Source organism: Numida meleagris, chromosome 26 (genome assembly GCF_002078875.1).
Source record: "Numida meleagris isolate 19003 breed g44 Domestic line chromosome 26, NumMel1.0, whole genome shotgun sequence".
Classification (NCBI taxonomy): domain Eukaryota; kingdom Metazoa; phylum Chordata; class Aves; order Galliformes; family Numididae; genus Numida; species Numida meleagris.
This window is the reverse complement of record NC_034434.1, coordinates 2,660,070-2,681,805: the sequence shown is the minus strand read 5'-3', so window position 1 is coordinate 2,681,805 and position 21,736 is coordinate 2,660,070. Positions and strand designations below refer to the sequence as shown.

Here is a 21,736-nt window from a genome sequence, read left to right as displayed (position 1 = left end):
CCGCCCCGCCGGCAGCCACCATGAACAAGCTGTACATCGGGAACCTAAACGAGAGCGTGACTCCGGCCGACTTGGAGAAAGTCTTCAACGACCACAAGATCTCCTTCAGCGGGCAGTTCCTGGTCAAGTCCGGCTATGCCTTTGTGGACTGCCCCGACGAGCAGTGGGCCATGAAAGCCATCGAAACTTTTTCGGGTAAGCGGTGTCCTCCGGCCTTTTCTCTTCTCGCCCGGAGAGCTGCGGGACACCCCCGGGGCTCATGCTCGGGTGGGGAGCGGGGGGGTTCGGGCCGTTACGCCCCGTCGGGGTTTGCATCAGGGAACGGTGCGCGGGGGCAGACCCCGCTTCTCCCCCTGTAACTGCGAGCGAGCAGTGGGGGGGTGGAAGAGAGGGGCCCTCGCTGCTCCCCACGGTTCCCCCCGGCTTCAGGGGGCTGCACGGTGCCCGTGCCGACGGTGCTTGGCGCGGGGGTCCCGTCGCGGCACTGGCGGTGGGGTGGGACTTTGGCCATTTTGATTTCAAACTGGGTTTCCTGGGGCATGTGATGCGCGGAGGAGCGCGAAGGTCGCCATGCTGCTCGCAAGACGGGGGGGGGGGGGAAGGAGGAAAAAAAAAAAAAAAAAGCTCCCCGGGAAGCAGAGAATTTTTGAAAATGTTGGAATTTTTTTCCCTCGCCCAAAGCTTCTCCCTCCGGGCTCTCCTCATTGCTGCTCCCCTCTTCCCCTCCCTCCCCCCAATTAATAAATAAACCGGCGGTGAAGAAATCCGCCCCATTTTCAAAGAGAAATCCATTTCTAGCATGGAGCGGAGTTAAAATTTTGAGCCTTTGAATGGGGAGGAGGAGGAGTGATCTGCCCAGAGGAGTTCTGCACGGCTCAAACGCACAGAATTAAAGATGAAAAATTGATCTTAAAATATTATTCTTCGTTTTCTCTTGTTCAAAGCGGAGCAGAATGGAGGGATTAAATATTCCTAAGGAACATTGTTCAGACAGCAAACTCACCACTCCCTCCCTCCGCTCCGCATTTGAAGTCGGTCTTATATTTAATATAACACGCTGGTGAAGTGATCAGAAAACGCATTTTTGTGCAGTTTGTGGTAATTGGAATTAAATGGGAAGTTTCACATGATAGAATGTTACCCAGAGCTTTCTGACCACTCCGCCCAGATCGTAAAAAACAACCACATTTTGTTTTTAGGGAAAGTGGAGCTTCATGGAAAACAGCTAGAGATTGAACACTCAGTACCTAAAAAGCAAAGGTAATATGGTGTTTTAATTTCTTTTTTTTTGTGTGTGTGTGGGGGAAATAATAATAACGTAAGAGGAAGGAGGCAAAAAAATTATATCCAAATATGTGCATGTGGAATGAGATATGGTGGTGGTTTGGCTTTAGGTATGGCCCAGTGAGGAGAGGAGCAGTTCTGAGGATCAGTGTTCCATTTCTTATCTTTAGGGTATTTTTAAAGAAAACTTTTCTTTGAGATTAAGTTTTTCTTCTGTTTGTTTGTTACAAAAAAAAAAAAACCAAATAAAACCAACAACCCATGTCCTGACGATTCGCCGTCCATTCACCCAAGTGATGAATGGCGTTCAGGGTTGGGATTTTCAAACTTGTGGCACTGGAAGAATTTCCCAGCATTGCTCCGCGAAAAAGGCAAAAAAGCTTTTGTGATTTTGACAGAAAGGCCAAGTTTTTAAAAGTGCTGTTTGCTTATTTCTTGTCAACGGGTGAAATTTGCTGGGATGGAGGGCGAGGGCTTAAAACGAACGCCTGTAATTAGATAAAAATGGGGCTGGCTGTGTGTTGGAGTGGGCTTTCAGCCTGGTGATGTGGGGTGCTGGTCCAGATCCTGGCTGCCCCCCAACTTCTTGTTTTTGGGGCCAGAGCCCCATTTCCTTGCGCTGTCCCCGGGTGTCGCGGCCCGGCTCGGCCTACCCAGCCCTCCCCATCTTCTTGGCCCTTTGTTGCTGAGGGCGCGCGGGACGCCGGGCCCGGAGGGCCCTGAGAGGGGCAGGCAGTGAGCTGCTGGGCCCGGGGGGGTTCACTGTTGTGTGTGGGGGTCTTTGGGGGGATCCTGTTCCCTCCTCAGAGCTGGGTGAGCTCTCCTCAAGGCCCGGTGCCTGTGCTGGGCCATGCAGCCGCTCCGCCACGTGATGGGGCGACCGCCCCAGCGCTCAACGTGGTGGAGAGGGAAACTCTTCCTCCCTAGACTCTGGGGGTTTCCTGATGGCTGTGAACCCCTTTAGGGAGCCTGTGTGCCACCTGGCTCCGTTGGGGGGCTGTGTGGGGTTTGGCAGCGGTCCCTTCCTTGTAGGGGGCCATGCCCCGTGGTGGGGCCGACCCCAAAGGCAGAACTCCATTTAATAATGTCCCGTGTAGGGTTTTCCAGACCCTCCTCGTGGAAGGGAGATCGATATCGGTTGTTATAACGCTCGGAGTCTCCCTGTGGCTCCCATATCAATGAATCTAAGTGTGTTATTGGAAAGGCAATTACCCTGCGAAGGGTAACACAATAACGCTCAAAAATAAATCAGGAAAAAAAAAAAGGGGAGGGGGTTGCAGCATGATTTTTTAAAATTATTTGTAGTACTTCTGGATGATCGGTGGGTTGGGGGAGCAGATAAAATCTCAGAGTATTTCCCTGCTCCCCTCTTTCCCCTCTGACTTTTGCTAAGAGCACTCCGGGAGAAATTCAATGGAAATGTAAATATTTCTTTGGCGTCTGTAATTCAAAGAAATGCTGGGTGAAACTTTACAATGGGTGGAAGCAAAGGGAAGGTTCGTTAGCGTGGTTTAATGAGAACCAGGAGAAGTACAATTCATTACGTTTCGTTTCTAAATCCCGGGCTGGGGGCGAGAGGGGGCTTTGGTTTGAGCCCCACAGCCTCGTCCGCTGCCTTTAAAGCTGCAGGAGCCATTTTTGCTGTTGACTTTCTTCATGTGCTTTGCTGGAAATCGTTTCCACCGCCGAGATGGGGTGGCTGGATGCTTGGTGCAGTGGTTGCTACAGTTTCTTTGCCTCAGTTTTGGGATGCAAGTTTGTGTTTCTGGGTCAGCAAAGGCAACTGTGGCACAGTTGTAAACTCTGCAGGTTGTTGGTGGACTTTTCTGCCTGTTTTGCTTTCCTCCCCTCTGCCCCTCTCTCTGGATAAAGGCTGAAGCGATGGCACTGTCTCTGTTTTGAAGTTGTTGCTTTTTTTTTTTTCTTCTTCTTCTTCTTTCTGCTTGTTTTTAAGTCTGGATTTTCCAGTTTAAAGGCACAGAGAGCAGGATATGGTTAATTAAGTGTGAGCAGAGAGGACAAAATCAGACGGGTTTTGATGTGATCTAAAACAACCCATCTCCCCCACCCCCCAGTCTTGCATTTAGATAGACTTATTTTAGTGCAGAAATGTGGGAGAACAGGTGATGGTCAGTGATGTGCTTTCCAGATAACTTATAAAATAAAACTCAGCTTTATGGTTGTATTTCTTCTCGTTAAAATTGCAAATATTAACATTCAGCAGAACCGAGCTGGGTGCTTTTGGAAAGAAATGTGTGCGATGAAATTACATGTTGTAAATAAGTCATCCCTGCTGATGTATTTCCTTCGTTAAGACCCATCTTGTGCTTAAATCCTGTGGCAAAAATGGGTTAAAAAAAAGAGAGAATTTGTTAATATGGCGTGAGAGAGTGACTGGCGTGTGCACCAGAATTTGCACTGAGGATAAACTGATTTAGAGTTGTTTAATTACAGTGATTTTTTTCAAACAGCACTCAAAGCTGCAACTTATCTTAGTAATTATAGGGAACTATTTTGGAAAAAAAAAAAAACAACAAAACTTAAAAATATCAGGCTGTAAAAAATGAGTCATTGGTGGTAAATAAGTTGTTTCGTTAAAAACTGAGTTTAAATAAGTCTAACCGTTTGTTAAATGCATCTTATTGCTGTTTTGGTGTAGCTTTTTTTCCTGTAACTTTGCTGATAGAAAAACTTGGGGAAAGCTAAACATGTGTTTTCTACAATCTGGAAAGTGATTATTTCTATTCTTTGGAAGGTTAAAAATAATTTTAAAAATATGTTTTTAAGACAAGAAAAAAAAAAAAGCTTGGTTTTCCAAGTTGAGATGAAAAAAAAATCAGTATGGGGGTAGGTGGGAGCTCCAAACCTGAAAAGAGCTCAGTAGAGAACATTAGAAAGAATGAATGAAGGAAGGAAGGAGGAGGGGCGAGGGGGGGAAAAAAGTGAATCCATCAAGCAGACATTCCAAATATGAGGAATGTGGAAGTGAGTCGACCAGAGAGAATGAAACCGAGTAATTGGGGGGGAAGAGGGAGTTGGGTTGATAACAGCCAGTAGGCTTAAAGCTGGAAGGGTTTTGCACTGGGTGTTTTTTAAGTAGAGGTCATTCCTGAAGCACTCATGTTCAGAAGGGTCAGTGAGCTCCTGAGTAGAGGTGGGAATTATGAAATGGTATTAAGGACGTGGAGGTACGGAGTAGTGCATGGAATCGGATGGAGAAACCCTAAAGCTCTGATTTCTCTTATTTTATTTTATTTTTTTAGTCCTTGTTTGAAATCTGTTTGCTCGCTGGGGAAATGCTTCGTGTGTGTAATCATGCAATTAATTGTAATGGGAAAATGTAAGACTTTTGATAGCAGCTAGCGTGCTCTCTTTGTAAATAGGAATCAGAAAACTCCCCTTTCTCCCCCGTTTTATTTTAATTGTGTGAAAATTGAACAGGGGAAACAACAACAACAAAAAGTTTGGTAGTTCTTTTTCACGTCAAACAAAGGCGTTCTCCGGAATATGGAGACAAAACATATTCTTAATCCATTCCTAAGATAACTCCCCTTAAAACAGCTCTGTTTTACAAGTTATAGTCTTATTAAAAAATAATTAGGGGCACCCGTGTTCACAGCAATGTTTGCAAATGGCGAGGCAGGAGGAACACTCCTTTCCGAGGATGTTTCATGTGGTTTGGTTTGTTCCTACATCTCTTGATCCCCCCCAAATAGTGGTGGTAATGTTGAGTTCTTTGGATTATTCTGAGTGCCCATCTTTGAGCCGGGAGCTCCACGACGCTGAATTTGGGCTGCTGAGATCGTTTGGAAATTAATGCGTTTTAACGATTTCCAGGTAGAAAAACTAGAAATAATTTGTAATTCAGTTAGGGATTAATAATTTGTCAGCAAGTTTCATCACTTAGGTTCAGAGCTGGGCTAATTTAACCAATTTTAACATACTGGGGAGGAGCAATGTATTTAACAGTTTGCAGTCTGAAGTTAAAGAAATTATTTCCCCCTCTCCAAGCAGGAGCAAGGACAAGAAATGGCAATTTAGCCATAAATTCTGTAGCCTCAAGTTTAGAACCCATTGGAGATGGAGTTTGTCCTGCCTAGACGCCCTTTTAGTGTTTGGTTTTGGAATTTAGAAGAACAGAATAAATTTGGTGGCGATAAAATAGACCTGCCACATCAGTGGCAGTTCCAAGGGCTGAGTCCCCTTCTCCAGTTTAACCTGTCTTTCTGTCTTTGCCTTTGAGGTTAAAAAACAAGCAAACAAACCTCAGAGATACGGATAAGGGAAGTGGGGTTAAAGTACTTGCTTTGAAAATGGAGACCTTTCAGAATTAATAAAATAAAATTAAAAAAAGTAGAGGGTTTCTCCCCCCCCCCTCCCCCCCACCTCTCCCAGCCTGAGCCCCCAGAAATGTTAATGTTTTCCAGAGTCAGCAGTGGGTTTGGGGGGGGGGGTTGAGAGGACGGGGTTAGCCCAGGGCTCTGCAGCTTGGGGGAGTCGGGGGGGGACAGGAGGAACTGCCTGCAGCCCCTTCCCCTCTGCAGCACGTGCCTCGTTTCCCAGTGTGCTGAATTTAGCAATCTGGGGATGTCTGCCTGCTACTTCAAGGCAGCTAGGAAGGATTTTATTTTTTCCTCCGTTCCTAACGATGCTGCTAGTTCTATCAAGCAGCTGGTTTGGTAAACCCTGTAGAGATGGAGCTGTACCTGCGTGGCACGGGGGGGAAATGGGAGCCTGAAGTGTAGCGAAGCACTGGGGGTCACCAGAGCCTCCCCCAAAAAGTGAGGAAGGGAGGACAAATGAGCAGGAGAAGGGAGTTGTAGCCCTGAGTTTGCCGTTTTCTTTTGAGAAAATGCATTTTGGAGGAGTAGCAGAGACTTTTTGGGGGGTTTTGATTCAGTAGAGGGGGGGAAAAAGAAGTCAAACGTTGTAGGTGAAAACTCTCATTTTCAGCATACCTGGAGGCACTGATAGCTTAAAGTGAAGGTGTGAGCTCCGAAGTCACCCTCTTGAGCTGCATGAATCTTCCAGTTAGTGGGGGAGGGGGTTTCCCAGCCACCGAGCAGGCTGGGCTGATAGAAGGGATAGCAGGGGGAAATCAGCAGAAATTCATCCCTCCTCCTCGCTGCAAGGACTGGGGGGGGGCTGAGCCTTTTCTATCTTTAACTCCTTATCCTGCCCTGTTTGATGTGTTCGGAGAACCTGGAGGAATCCTGTGCTGAGTGCCTGTGGGGGTTTAAAAAATGCATTTCCCAGGAAAGTTTTAAAAAAAATGTAGTAAAGCAAGGGCAGGGAGAAAAATGCATCGGGGATGGGGGTAACGTCCTGCAGCATCCTGCCTCTGCTCTGAGTTGCTTTTGCTTCTCTGAGATGTGTTGCTGAGGCAGTTGCGGGATGGTCTGCTTGCTAGGGAAGTTTTTTCTCCATTTTATTTTATTTTAATTTATTTTGAAGTAGTTAAAAACCCAAACCTGGGACGGGAGGTGTTCCTGTCCGCTCCAGAAATCTGTGTGTTGTGTTATCCCGACTGCATTCCCACGTCATCTGGGCATTCCCTGGGTGTGTGTGTAAATTGTGTTGTGAATTTAGCTCAGAAACTTTGCTGGACTTCACGTGAAAACTGTCCCTGTATCCCGGATGCTGGGGTGGGGGGTTGCAGAGTCTCCTCTTTTCCTTATTCCTGTAAGGGATGCTGTGGGGGTGAGTGCAGCTCTCTGCCCTTGCTGCTTGTTTTCTGAGGATGTGCAAGCTGCTCTGCTTCAAGACCCACGAACCTGCAACAAAAAAAAACCCAACGGGGATGGGTGGAGGAAAGAGACCTCCTGGTCCCTGCCCCCCCGAGCCCCACTGTGAAACTGATGGAGATGCCCCAGACCGAAGCAGGAGGGTTTGTAGAGCTCAGACATAGGTACAGCCCCTGGGAAAATGAAGTGTTCTTCCGTTGGGAAGTGAAGTGTCAGGTGTTGTTTAAAGCTGGTGGTCTTAAGCCCGGGGTGCATCATCTTTCTGATTTAATCACCTACTGAATGGGAGAGGAGACTGCTTTGCCATCTGTTTGTGTTCGGCGTCCCTAGCACGCTCCTGAAGATGCTGGAGGGGTCTTGGCAATTTTAAATACAAAGATTAACATGAAAAATCACGCTTTAATTGAAGCCCACTCAGTTTTTTTTTTTTTTTTTTTCCCCTTGGACAGAGGCAGCAATGAATGGGGCATTGTGGAAAAGGGTCTCGCAGGGGCACCAGCCTCTTTTAGCTTGATGCCCCTGCGCTGGCTCCTGCCACCCTTCCCCATAGGTGACGCTGCACGACCGTGCCCCATCCCCTGGGGTTTGGCTTCGTTTGGAGAGCGTTGGGCTTGGTGCTAGCTAGCATGCAGAGGGGAGGTTTCGTGGGCTCTGCAGGTGGGTGCTGGCTCTCAGGAGCTGCACCAAGAACAGAGGGGGTTTTCTGGAGCTTCTCGCTGGAGGCGGTGGGCCAGGAGCTGGCAGGGCTGGAGGGGAGGGGTGTTGCTGGGGACAGCAGCCAGGAGGGCGCTGCCAGGGCAGAGGCACAGGAGCGAGAGCATCCCAAGCTGCTGCAGCCCTCGATGCCAAAGAGCAGAGGAGGAGCGCAGCCTTTCTGCCAGAAAAAGAGAAAACAAACGAGCGGAGAAATCTGTCCGTCCGCTCGTCTCCGAGGAGCCCTCGCAATCCATCAGGAAATGGGTCATTTATTTTATTGTGACTGACGCTCGGGAGCTCTGACATTGGTCAGAGCTGAAATTTCACACTTTTCTGCCTGCCTTCGTTGTCTGGTCTGCACGGAGGAAAGCGGCCGAAGGAGGACAAAGCGCGAATCCACGCGCGGCCCCGGCGGAATCGGGTCCGTGATTTCCACGAGCCATCCGCCAGGTCGAGCTCCCCACGCTGCTGTAATAAGACCATAATAAGAGCAGCAGCAAGGCGTGCAGCGGGAGCGTGCGCAGCTGGCGGGGCTCCACGTGCAGCGCGGTGCGGATCCTGCACCATCCAGCGGCACCGCGCGGTGTAAACAGCGCCGGAGATCACAGTGAAATTGATTTGCACAAAAAGGGAGCAAGTTCGAGTCGGATGAAGGTCCCGCGCGGCCGCTTGCTTTTACAAGTTGAAAGCGTGGTTCCTCGGGGAGCCAGGCTCCTTGCTGGAGTGCGGGACAGACGGGGGGGGGGGAATGGCTCCGGATCTCCAAATGAAAGGAAGGGGGGGAGTGGGGGGGGGAGGAGGAATGCACTTTGTGTTTGCGATTGGAGCCAGATTTTTCAAGTTGTATTTAAGCATCTCAGGAGAAGCTACGTTTTCGGAAGTGATTAGCACCTGATGCTTTGGGTGCTCCTGAAAAATCTGCCCGTTGTGGTTTCTCCTTGTTTTTCCTTCTCCAGATGATGCCCGGAAGGCTCAAGCAGTGCTGTCCCTCTGGTGCTGCTGCTGCAGAGGGTGCTGCCTGCTTGGAGCAGCTGCATTAGGGCCTCCGAGGTGGGGCATGAATGCCATCGGTGCAGGCTCTTAGATTTAGAGGAGTTGCTTGTCCCACTGCTTTCATGCTCTTAGCTGTGCTGAGAGCCATTGCACTTATTGCTTGGGGTATAAAGCTTGTCAGATGCGGGATTTGGGGAGCGTAGATCCTCCTGGTGTGTGTGCATTGAGAAGAGATCGGGATTCGGAGATTAAATGCAATGTCATGGCACTGAGTTGTGCACAGGTGGGGGTGGAGTAGTACAGGAGCCCTCCATTCTCACTTCTGTCTGTTTTCTCTGGCATGTGTCACCTGCAAAGCGACTGCCTTTGCTTAAACTCTTGCGTGATTCAGGGCTGTGGGACCAGACTTTCTGGATACGTTGTGTGCAGAGAACCCCCTGCAAGTAACTGGTATCTGTTTTAAGATGCCCCAAACAAAATAGCTGTAAGGTGTTGGGAAATGCTGTATCTCCAACAGGAAGCATCACGGGGTGGGATGAGCTCTTATATCTTATATCCAGGGCTGTCAATCTTATCCAGACTATTCTTTGTTTAATACTGGCTGCGTCTAAGCAGACTTGGGCACCAGTGTGAGTAGGGTGTGTATATACACACATAGATAAATATTTGTGAGTGAGTGTTTTCTTGTCTACGGTTCAAGCCTCAGGCACAGAAGTATTTACAATCAAACTGATCGAATGAACAAAGAATAAAAGAAAATTGTGATGTCCTCTGTAGGGAGGAAGAGGCTGTGGCTGCTGTGTGTGCTCTTCTATGGGCTGGGGAGCAATTCCAGAAGAAGCCATAGACCTCAAATAAGTTTTGTGCTTTTAGACTTGGCCTCACAAGTCTCCCAAGGACGCACTTCTAAAAGGAGAAGTCGCCCTTCCCAAGTCAGTGCTGCTGCTTCAGTATGTGCTGAATTTGAGCCCAAGCGTACGATGTTAGATGAATGTCATGCACTCACTGATGTGCATTTGGTTACAGCAGAACCAATAGTGCACCCAGTTCCCCCAGCATCTGCATCCTCTTCTTGCCTATGGCAAAGGTGCCAGCAGCTGTGGCTCTTCTATTTGATGCTTTTTGTGGCGAGCAAGCCGCTCTGACTTCTTTAGAACTGTGGCTTGAGTGAGAAGTTTGCATTGGTGAGTCTCCGTGCATGCTGCCTGCCTGCCCTGGCTATCTGTGTGATGCACATTTTATATTCAGTTTCCCCAAAAGTTGTTTGTGTGGCTTTGAGAGCCGCTTTCTGCCGCTGTTTGTGCCAGTAAAACTTGGCCACGCGAATGCTTATGGAAGGCACAGGGGAGAGAGGGCATGAACGTGTCTGTGGGGAATTCCCTTAGGGAAAAAATCCAGATCAGATATTCCGGGAGCTTTGGACAGGATTTCCCTAACGGTGCATGGAGTTTATTGGGGGGTTGTGTGTGTCTGTTTGGGTTTTCATGTTGCCTGTGCTGAGGTCCTGGTGGGCTTTCAATGGCTTTGCTGAGAAGCCTCTGTAATGAGGTGGGCTGCAGCGAAGTAGAAGAGCCCCATCCTTGCAGTTTCCCAGCTCTCGCTCTGTCTTACCCAAGCTTCAGCCTTTTCTGCTCTTAATCCCGACCCCCTTGTTATAAATACATATAAAACAAAATGAAAGGGACAAGTGTAAGGTAAACTTCCCTGTTTGGAAAACATACATCTCTTCAGGTGCTCGTTCTGCTTTGGTGTGAGAAGGGGGAGGTCTGAGCATCCCTTGTGTCACCTTGTACCAAACATTGGGGACCTAAGGAGGAGCACAGCTGCAGCCATGCAGGCTCTGCGGGTGCCGCCTTGGTGGGTTGGTTGGCCCCTTTCCTCCTGCTCCCAAAGGCCGTGATTTTGGTGGGCTCTGTGTGGAGAATCGTTTTTAATATTTCAGCGAAGAGCTTAGATCGTGTCGTCTTAGAAAAGCTTTGCTTTGCCCTCTTCTCCTTTCCAAAGAGGAAATGTGAGAGTAAGTCTTCCTGGCTTCAGCTGGATTTGGTGGAGGACTACTTCTGTTTAAAATTTATGCCAGAAATAGAGGGGGGAAAAAATCTCATTTTTTTGTTTCTCTTTACCTTCCCTTAGGGAGAAGCACGGAAGTGTCTTGGTATCACTTGTCAGTGGAAAGATAATGTAGCACTCTTAACCCAATTTGGGCTCAACCACAGCCTTGGTCGTGACACCCAACCCACCCTGGGATTTTTGTGCTTTCCTTGTTGGGATGAGCCCTGTGCACAGACCCGTGGGAGCTCCTAAAGAGTCTGTGCTGAGCTTCATGGCACGTGGGATGTGATGGGCGATGCCATGTGGGATACAGTGAGAAGTGTGATTGGGGATGCAGTGAGAAATGCAACAGGTGATGCCATGGGGGATGCAATGAGGGATGAGGTGGGCAATGCCATGGGTGATGCCATGTGGGATGCGATGAGGGACACAATGGGCGATGCCATGTGGGGTGCTTGGAGCTGTCTCACCCTCTCCAGGTTGTTGGAGGGCTGAAAAGCCTCGTGGCACCTCATTGCCCAAACTGGGATGGCTGGTAGATCTGAGGATGGCATCACGGGTTTCAACTTGAGTCTTGGTGAAAGGGTCTCCACCTTTGTGTTAAGCTTGTGAAAGAGGATGATCTGTGTCATAACTTCTGGATTCTCACTAGATTCCTGTGACAAGTCCGCTTGGATCATGGAGGGCTTATCTGCGTGCAGTGACTGTGCTGGTTTAACCTGATTTGGCTTGAAAACTGATTCAGTGCCACTGGTGCACAGCCCTGCGTGGTGACTACCTCACTGCCTTAGGACCCAGTTTTATCTGACAGATCTGTACCCATCAGGATGAGGGTCGCAGCGTTGTGCTGACACACGTGAAGTTGATGGGGACATGAATCTCTGCAGCTCCCCTGAGCTTTAGCAGAACCCTTCCTTCCCATCTCCCCTGCTCGAACTTCTCTGAGCCTGTGGTGTTTGTTTGTAGGGCCTCTGAGCCAATGCCCCACTGTCCTTGAACTGGAAATATAGAAGAAAAAGGAGGCTCTAAGCAAGCTATGTGAAACATAGAGTGACACCTGTCAATCATCTGGTAAAGATGCTTAAATATTAACAAATTTAAGTGGCGTAAGACCTGTCATAGAGCACGTGTGTAGTGGGTTTTGGGGTCCCCGCTGATGTCAGCTGCTTTGCAATGCCTGAACTCACCCTGAAGCAGCCCCAAGCCCACAGCACCGTCAGAGCCACTGGAAACCAGTTAGAAAGGGGCCCTGGGAACTGGAGGAGGGCAGAAGTGCCCTCTGGTGGCAAAGACAAGTGGGTGCCACCAGCTGAAACCTTGGCTACAGCGTCCGAATGGGGGTGGTGACAAAGGGACGGGGGGTTGGGATGACCATGCTGTGGGTTTCACGCCATCTGAGCTTTTATTTTATGCATTGTTGGATTTGGGGGGGGAGGACAGCAGGAAACCTGGCGGGCTGGCATCTATTGTGCTGGTGGTTCCCGGAGGTGTGTGGTTGGGAGAGAATCCTTGAACGCACCCTCAGGATCTTTTCTGCTCAAAATCAGTCCCGGTGGGTGAAGGGAAATGCTCTGAATGCGGTCAGAATAAATAAAATCAGGGAAAAATAACACAAACCAAAATGCAGTGGAGTTGGAAACGCTGGCTTTGACGCTTTGAGGACGAGCGGATGCTGCTGCGTGTTCCCTCGCCCCACTGCTTTGGTGGTGGTTGCGTTGTGCTGCTCTCCAGGATAATGGTCGTGCTTTGAGATATGCAAATGAGAGATGAGCTGAGGAACAAGTCGTCGTTCTTCTTTTCCCCTCTCTACATGTAATATCTGCAGGAAGACTGCCTCTAAGCATTTCATATGTTCCCATATTTGTAGTCCAGCCCGTGCTCAACTGCAGCCAGCACCAGCTCATGGATCGTACTGGATGAAGGTCAGTTTGAGATTTGCTGTTTTGGATCTTCTTCAGGGATGAGAACCTCTTAACTTGTGTTACTGGGCCTGAGCTGCTGTGGTTGGAGTTTGCTGGGAAGGAACCGGTGCATCCCAGTGAGGTTTGGAGCTGGGTTGTGGGAGCCCACCAAGCGTAGCTTGGGCTTGGCTTTGGGGCGTGTTCTGAGCATCAGAGTCTTTCAATAAATGGCAACCTGCCAGCAAATTAGGATGGAAAGATAATGGATGCATTGTGTAAAACCCATCTGTCTTTCCTCTCTATTACTTACTGTTAAACTTGTCCTGTCTGCAGATACTTGATGGATTGATTTGGCAAGGACTAACGGCAGTGGTCTGGGGGATGGTTAGTCTTCCTCTGGGCTGGTTGAGGATAAAGGTTTTGAGAGATTTCTTTGAGATTTCTTGCCTCTTCTGAGCTGTGAGGTGTTGGCACTCAGTTGGGTTGACGTGAGCTCCATGCCAGCATCATCTACCTGGGATCAGTGGGGGAATGGAATGAGGTAGCACAGCAGGTTCATAAAGGAAGGAATATGGGGTGGTATTTCTTCCAGCTCTGGGCATCAGCCACTCCTTCCTTCTGTGCCTGAGCTGTAGCACTTCTTGTAAAGACAAGACTGAGTTTTCTGTGGCTTTCAAGGGGTGTTCATGGGCAACTTCTTGTTCTTGGCATCTCCCTGAAAAAAAATCTCATCAATTATTAAGTGTGATTCCAAAAAAGAGCTAATGGGGAGAAACCAATTAGACAGATCTATTAGTCCAAGATCAAATTCTGGTTGCCGAGATGATTGATGGGAAGGATTAATCATGTTGTGCTTGCTTGCCAGAGATAACTGCTAGCCAGGGTGAGTGGGACCATGTGAGGCTGTTGCATGGAGGATGCATTCTTCCAAAATCCCAGGGTTGGTTTACTTCTGTGCTTCTCCAGCTACAAGAAGCTGATTGTCTTTGTTAACTTCCTAAGGGCATTTTCTCAAGAGGGGCCTTGTGGATCATTTCTGGATCCAATCTTCAAGGGATGAGCTTGAAAGAACACAAGATGCTTTTAGAACGAAGGGTGTGATAAGAGCCACATGTATCCCAGTGAAGGATATTGCAGTAAGTTGGTTTGCTGCTCCAGCTGCATTCAGTTGAGGTCTGGAAGTGTCATGGTTTTGCACAGGGAACCTGCAGTGTTGTTGTGTGATGGTTCCCAATCTCAGAGCTCTGCTTTCAATACAAGCTTAGGAGAAGGCTTTCCTGTGGTTCCTCCTCATGCCCACGTTGAGGCTTTTTTCTACCAAACCACAAAGGCTACAAAATTCAAACCCGAGCCTGCAGCACCTCGGGGAGGAGCAGGGTCAAGTGGGTTGCAATGAGAAAAAAATTCAAATATCTCTGCCTCTGGTTAAGTATATCTCAAACCTTAATGATGCTGCTTCCAAGGAAGCAGTAACTCTGGGCGTGCTTGAGCATCGCCTGGTGAATTTGGGACGTGGCTTTGTTGGCTTTTCTCTTGCCTTATGTGTCAGCGAGTTTAATAGCATGCGGGGAAGCCAAGAGCTATGTCAGCTTGCAAAGCGAAGTGAAAATCAAAGGTGAAGTGGCTGAAGCCTGGGGCAGATCCCGGCTGGACAGCCCTGGTGGTGCTGGGTTGTGCTCAGAGGTGTGATGGGGAGCAGGTGCTTCCCTCTCTGTGCTCTTATCTCACTGTCAGTGAAGCGAGTACAGGGATGATATTCCCGCCTCACAGAGATGCTGACAAATTGAAAGCATATCAATTTGTAAGGGGAAAAAACTCGTGATTACAGCTACAACTTTTCTCCGAGTCTCCCAGCAATGTTTGTGTCTTAGCAACCACATTTTCCTATTTAAAAGTGTTTAAAACATTAAGAACCACTACCAACAACACATTAAGCGCAGGATTAAGTGCTTTCCTGAATCAAAGCTTAACTAGATAAATGAAATGCTGTTAATTGAATCAGGGATGCGCTGTTTTTTTTTTTTTTAGCCCCTAAATTTGCATAACATTTGCATTTGATTAAATATCCATCATGAATGTTGTTCATTTCTAGTGGGTCTCCCGGTGTCTCCAGCTTTGGCCGTTCTCTTGTTGCCCCCAGGAGCTCCAGGAATGGTTTTGGAGGAGAGGGCTGTGGTTGGTGCCTGGCTGTGCTTTCCTGGATGTGCTCGGTGCCCTGGTGCTCTTGGTCACCTTTGCTTTGAGAAATCTGTGGTGGGGGGGTGGAGAAAGGTCTGGGAGGATTTGGATGTAAGGGAGCATCCCACAGAAGCCTTGAGTTGTGCATCTGTGGAGCTTGACCCAGTGATGCTGTAACACAGGGTGGGCTCTGGCTGCTCGTGGTGCTTGAGGCTGGGACTTTCTCCAGCAGGAATTCACTAAACAGGCCGTGTGCTTTGGGACTAAAGGGAAATCAAATTGCCTGGATAAAATCTGGATCAGCGGTCCCTTCCAACCCAAATCAATCTGTGATCTTTAAGGTCCTTTCCATCCCAAGCCATTCCATGCTTTTTAGAGTCCCTTCCATCCCAAGCTATTCTATGACTCTATGAAAGCAGCATTACTGTGTGCTCACTGCCGTGCTGGTGGGGTGCCACCTCCAGGCCCTTTCTGGAAGGAAGCACATCTGTAAGGTGAGGTGGGATGGGGACACCTGAGTTTTATCCCAGCCGCTGATGTGCCCAGGAGCCGTGAGCGCGATGATGCTCCTCTCCAAGCACCCAGCTTTTCCCCTGGCAATGCAGCAAGGAACACCTCTGCCTTTTAGAACATCACCTTGAAAACATCGCTCGGGGCTTTTGCAGAAGGGAAGGGAAACCTTGAGCAAGAAGAGGCTGCCCTGGTGCTGCTTTGCCGTTGCTTATGGCAGCTGCCCCCATCCTCCTGCTGGCCCCCAGCCTGGCTTGGAGAGGTTCAGTGCCCCCCACTTGGGTCCCTGTCATTGCTGCTGTGCCAGACCCTGGGGAAGTGCCAGCAGGTTCTTAATGAAGGGCTCTGGCCACCTTCCTCGACGTGAAAGGAGATCCCAACAGCTGAATCTGTCGCTGGGGTATTTCCCAGTGAGGTTTAAAAACAAACAAACAAAACCAGACCTCATTTGGGATTGTCGCTGAGGATTCTGCCTGTCTGTGTGGTCGCAGCGCTGTGTGCCCGGTGGGATGGGCAGCTCTGAGCGTTCAGCTGCTGCTGTGGAACCGACAGCGATGCTGGGAGGGCTTTGGGTGCACTAGGATGGAAGGAGAGTGATCTCCCCCTGGGTTCGGGGCTGTCGGGGGGCAGCAGTGGGCGTTTTGTCAATGAACAGGGCTGCTGCTTCAAAAAAGCAGCTTTGCTCTGGTTTGTGCTTTCTGGAAAAGAGGGTGTTGCTGGTTTGCTTTTCTCATGAGCCGTGTGCTCTGCCCCTGTGCTGCTTTGATGGACACAGGAGGAGAGGGCAAGAGATCTCCATTGGATCAGCACTGGATAGATGGGGATGCCTGCTCTGTGCACTGGACACTCCAGGTTGCTCCATAGCACTTTGCTCCATCTCTTTGCATCCGTTTGAGTTTTTATCTTTCCAGCAAGCCCTATCCAGAGCTGGGGAGGGTTTGCCGAGAGCATCACGCTGCTCAGTTCCTGATTTCCAAGGTGTCAGCCCTTCAGAAGAGCTGGGCTGACCGCACGGGGCCGCCAGGCAGCTCTGCAGGTCTGTGAGCACTGAAGTTCTGCCACAATTGGCTGCCAACATCCCAGAGTCACGAAGAGCAGTGTCAGCACGGAGCAGGAGGGCGGTGACACCGGGATGCACGCCTGGGACCCTCAGTTCTCTGCTTACAGCCATTTCAGCTGCTCCCTCTTTTTCCCCTCTGTGTGGAGCCCCGGCCGTTCGCTCCCAGCTTGTAGCTGAGGTCGTGTGCTGAGCTCGTGAGCGGTGAGAGGAGCTCCTGCTCTGGCACATGGTGAATAAAAAGCCAGGAATCAGCGACGAGCGGAGTCATTTATTTGGAGTAAAGCCTCGCGCGGAGCAGAGGTCGGAGGGAGCAGAACTGGGCTGTTCCGAAGAGCGGCACATCGCGACAAGGGTTTAAATCCAGTCGGACCTGCTTACAAGCCAAGCAAATAGATGGGTTTATTTATTCATGACTTCCTCTGTAATTCTAACCACAGGGCTCGGAAGGAGCCGAAGCCGAGCAGGGGCTGTGCTTTGGGAGGGAGATTTCCACGCGCTGCGGGGAGCTGAGCCGGACCTCAGGGCTGAGCCATGCGGGCTCCGGTGCAATGCTGCCCCATAGGGTGCAGCCCCATGGCACGCAGCCCTTGTGCAGGGCAGGCACTGATGGAGATGGGCCGTGAGCGCTCAGGGTGCTGGCTCCTCGGTGGGGCTTTTTTTTTTTAATTCTTTTTAGGGGGAGGAAAATGAGATGCCACCAGCAGAATGACGGTGCGGGGACATAAATGGCTCTTTTCTCTCCGTGGTGCATTTCATTCTGGTCACGTATGTGAAGAACACATGCTCTGCCTGTGCGGATGCTTGGAGCTATCTGGAGAAGTTTCTGGGGCAGGGGTGGGTGGTTGGAGACGTGGTTTCCTCCAGATCAGATCCTCCAGTTCAGATCCTTGTGACCCTCCCCTGGACTGTGGCATTCTTTGCATTCTGAATTTCTTAATCTCTCTCTCCCATTCATTTTGGGATGTGGATTAGCATGTAAACAAGGGATCTGGTTTCATAGCGCGCTCCCCTCCCCCCTTTCTCCCTGCATCCCTCCTGGTACGATGTAGTTTCAAGGGTTCAGGGTTGTTTCCCCATCCATCCGGATTGCCTCCATAGCAGCAACAAAATTTGGTGTTTCGGAGCCTTCCCGATGGCCGAGCTGGTGGGAATGCTGAGAATCTTTTTTTTTTTGCTTCCTTTTGTCTTTCCCATAGCAGAGCAACCCCAAATCTTTTTGGCCATTCCATCCCTCCAGTCTGGACCTGAGTGACTTTGGGAAACATCTCTTCTGGTTCTGTTGGAAACCAGCCGGGCAGCTCAGCCCTTCCAGGCGTTTTGCTGCGTGTGTGTGTGTTTGAATCTGCAGCCCAGGCCAGGGGATGCTCTCCAGGCAGAACCCGATGGGATAAAGATTCCTCGTCAGCCCCTTTACCTCCACATCCGAGCAATACTGATTGCTTTTGACTGATTTCTTCTCATTGACAAATGAGCCGAACCTTCTGGAGCTGTGCAACCAGAGGATAAAAATCTAGAATTTCATCTTCTTTTTTTTTTTTTTTTGGATTATTTCAAACATTCACAAACATTTTGGATTTGAAACCCAGGTCCGTGATGACTGTGGGTCCAGAGGCGTTTTGCCAAAAAGTGCTGCCAGTGCTGAGCTGCGTGTGATGGTCATGGCATTCCATCTCCCTTTCCTTTAGGGATCTTAAAGTTCCATATTCAGTGAGCTTGCAGGGAAACACCATCTCCCGACTGTGCTTAGACGCTCATTTCAGGTTGGGCCTTAAATGAGATGCTGAGATTCAGAGGGCTGAAATTAGGGGGAGCCGATCACGCGGGGCATTTTGCGGCGACGTTAGCAGGAGGGCAGAGGTTTAACCAAAGGGAACTGTGCTGGTGCGTTTGCACACACAAAGCTGCATCCTCCAGGGGTGTCCCTAGGCACCCACGGGTGCTTTTGCTGCAGGGTGAGTGCTTTGCTGGGTGCTATGAGCTGGGACGCGAGGCTCAGCTGGGTGTGCTCCCCATCCCCTTGCTTGTACACAGCACTCGGGGTGCTGACACAGCTGGAGATGGCAGCACCGTGTGGTGGAAACACCGTAACAGTGAGGAAAAAATCATTTCTCAGCATTTTGTGTTGGCAGGGGCTCTTGGGGTGGCAGCAGCGTGGCTGTGTGCGGGGGCTGGAGCTGCCCCAGGGACCCACAGCAATCGGTGGCAGCACCTCCAGGGTAAATTTGGCATCAAAAATGTTTTAAAAAGTTTCTGTTTTAGGAATAATTAGGTCTGAAAAAGCCAAATATGTGAGTGGAGAAGTGACCAGAGACCAGCTGGGATGCTGGAGCCGAGTTTCCAGGTGCCGTGGGCATCCCCATGGTCTCCCTTTCGTGCTCCAGATTTGCCTTCAGGTTAAGTGACTGCGTGGCTCCTTTTTTTTTTTTTTTTTTTTGCTTTCTAATCCTTGTAATCAATCTGGCAGAACTCAGCATTTGTAGCCGTGCCCGTGCAGGAAGGTTGGTGGATTTGGGCATCTTGCTCGCAGTGAAGCTCGCAGCGTAAATGCAGAGCCTAGCGGGGTGTCATGAACAGAGAGCCATCAGAAACCCTGGGAGCATGTGGGGATGTAAAGCTTGCTTAGGTCCATCCACGAGGAGCGGTTCAGTGTGGGATGGACGCGTTGCTGACACCAAATCTGGCTTTTAATCGCTTTTCATTTCTTTCAGGAGCCGGAAAATTCAAATCCGAAACATCCCACCCCAGCTGCGATGGGAGGTAAGGGGAGCAGGGAGCAGGGCACGGTCCTGAGACACGAGGACTTGCACTGAGAAGTGTGGGGCACGTTTAAGGACTGACTCCCCCATGGGTTTCTGTACTTGGGATTAAAGTTGGTTCGTCCTTTGCTTTGTTTTTAACTGGGTCTGATGGGGTTGTACCCTTGCGACCATGCAGCTATTCCTCTTCTATGCAGGAGCCAATTCAGCTGGTAGAAGCAATGCAAAATCCACCAACAAAATCCCCATTAGCGACAGCGTTGTGTGATTTTATCCGTTGTAGGAACAACATGGATCCTTCCTTCCAGCTGCTGGGACTTCTCCCTTTTCTTGCCACCCTCCCTGCTCCCCAGTGCTGGCTCTGGGGCCTGTTGACCCACCATCCTGGGGCACACAGCAGCTTTGCTTATCTAATTGCTTGTGAAATCTTAATGACCAGAGAGCTGCCTTTATCCATTGACTGTATTTCCTGGGTCTGTCCCGACTGTCACAATGTAATGGGCTTTTTCTCCATTTCCCAGGTTTTGGATGGCTTGCTAGCACAATACGGCACTGTAGAAAACTGTGAGCAAGGTAAGGCTGAAAGAAGGAGCCAACTTGCTGTTGTTTAAATATTTTCTGCCCTAGCTGTTTGGGGCTGGAGAAGGGAGAGGGCAGACATGTTGTTGTTCTTTGTCAGTGGTATCTGTGGCTAAATACGTCCGAGTCTGGCCAATGGGTCGTGTTGTTGGTTGGCCAAAATGAGGACATCCCTGTAATAAAGCAGGATGGGTTGTGCAGACATAGGTGCTGTCCAATGGCCAAAGACCATGGCCAAGGCTGCTCGTGCTGGCTCTAATTTCTGCCTCTTTTATTGCAGTGAACACAGACAGTGAGACCGCCGTGGTTAACGTCACCTACACAAACCGGGAACAGACCAGGCAGTAAGTGCCCCCCCCCCGGCCACCCCATGGGCCAGCCATGGCACACTGCCCCTTCCCTGGGGACAGCAAATGGCATTTCCAGTGCTGGGAGTCAGGCTGCCCCAGAATTCATCAACTTGGGGTTGCAAATCTTTGGGAAATACCCTCCTTTCTGCCCTGGTTTCCTTTTGTTCACTTTCGTGTTGGAATGGGGTGACGCTGGAATAGGATTGGAGCCCTTTAGAGGACATCCAAGTTATTAGGCTTTTTTTTTTTGCAGTTCAAACAGTAAAGAAGACTAACTTTTTTTTTTTAAGGAAAGGTGGAGATTTTCTTGTATTCATGTGACTTAAGTAATTACAGCTCAAGGAGAAAGTAATAATGATGCAGGTGTGAGACAACATACATCCTCTCTGGCTGATATTAATGCCGCTGGGAGACTTTCAGCTCCATTCCCTCTCCTGCTTTATATACCACGTGGAAATGGAAAACATGTCGGCTTTCCACTGCTGTGTTTATTTCACTTTCCTCTTGCCCCGACGAAGGGAAGCTGAGGGAAGCTGGAAAAGGGACGGGATCAGCACTTTCCTTGGAGGGCAGCCAGGAGGAGCGCGAGGATGGACTGTGATGGGTTTTGATCCGGGGAGGTTCATGTCACCGAGTCGGGGATGCCTCGATTGCGGCCGCACCGCTGTCCCTGGGGACGTGGTGTGTGGTCACCCTGCGAAAGCATCTGCTCCGAACCACTGCCCGGCCCATAATGCTGCAGCTGTCAGAGCTGCAGCCGCCGTGACCTTGCTGTGGCTGTGTGCATGCTCACAGCAGAGCTCTGCCAGGGAGCTGCCCGGTTGTGCTTTGTGTGATAGCACAGAGCCCAGCGAGGGGACGCTCCTGCAAGCAACCGCTGGCCTCGTGCTTTGCACTTGGAAATATTTCGGGTTTCCCTCCTTGGGAAGCATTCAGCAAGAGTTTGATGCGAGTGTTTTCGCTCTCAAGTCTTCAGCCTTTCTGCCCGTCCTTTTCTGCAGACACCTGTGCTTCATGGAGTGTCTTTGGACCCTTTGCATCCTGGAGGGATGGGGTTATTTGTCTCCGTTCAGCTCTGGGGCTTCGCAGCCCAAAACGGAGTTGCTGAGCCCTTTCTGGAGACCTGCAGTTTGGCTTCTCTCCATAGAAGTTAGGAGAGCTGTCCAGAGCTGTGGTGGGAGCTGTTGCTTTGCTCTTGCTGCCAGCCCCATCTATCGACGGCTTTCAGCTCTTGCAGCCAGTCCTCAAAATCCCCACCAGCGGTTGAAATACCGACCGATATATCACAAGGCAGAGGAGAGTTGGGAATCATTCCCTGTTTGCATCCATTGCTCCCATCCCCCTCCCCAGGGCTGGGTGCTCGGAGATCCCCCTTGAAGCACTTTGCTCCACCTGGACTGGCTGGGAAATCCTGCCAGGTCCCCATGGCATTGGTGACATCTCTGCGTCCCCATTCCTAGTGCTTTCTCAATGGATGTTACACCAGGGCTTGTCCCATTTTGGGTGGGCTTGTCCCATTTTGGGTGGGCTTGTCCCATTTTGGGTGGGCTTGTCCCACTTTGGGTGGGCTTGTCCCACTTTGGGTGGGCTTGTCCCACTTTGGGTGGGCTTGTCCCACTTTGGGTGGGCTTGT

At 49.9% G+C, this 21,736-nt stretch overlaps 1 protein-coding gene across 1 annotated transcript in view; it reads left to right on the top strand.

The window, feature by feature from the left end:
* The window catches only part of IGF2BP1 (insulin like growth factor 2 mRNA binding protein 1), a 33,271-nt gene continuing 11,541 nt past the window's right edge, over positions 7-21,736 (top strand). Inside the window, exons 1-5 of the mRNA XM_021378104.1 lie at positions 7-195; positions 1,200-1,260; positions 19,127-19,175; positions 19,696-19,747; positions 20,034-20,097. Of these exons, the coding sequence (XP_021233779.1) occupies positions 21-195; positions 1,200-1,260; positions 19,127-19,175; positions 19,696-19,747; positions 20,034-20,097 (401 nt within the window). The 5' untranslated portion in view covers positions 7-20. The remainder of the gene's footprint in view (positions 196-1,199; positions 1,261-19,126; positions 19,176-19,695; positions 19,748-20,033; positions 20,098-21,736) is intronic.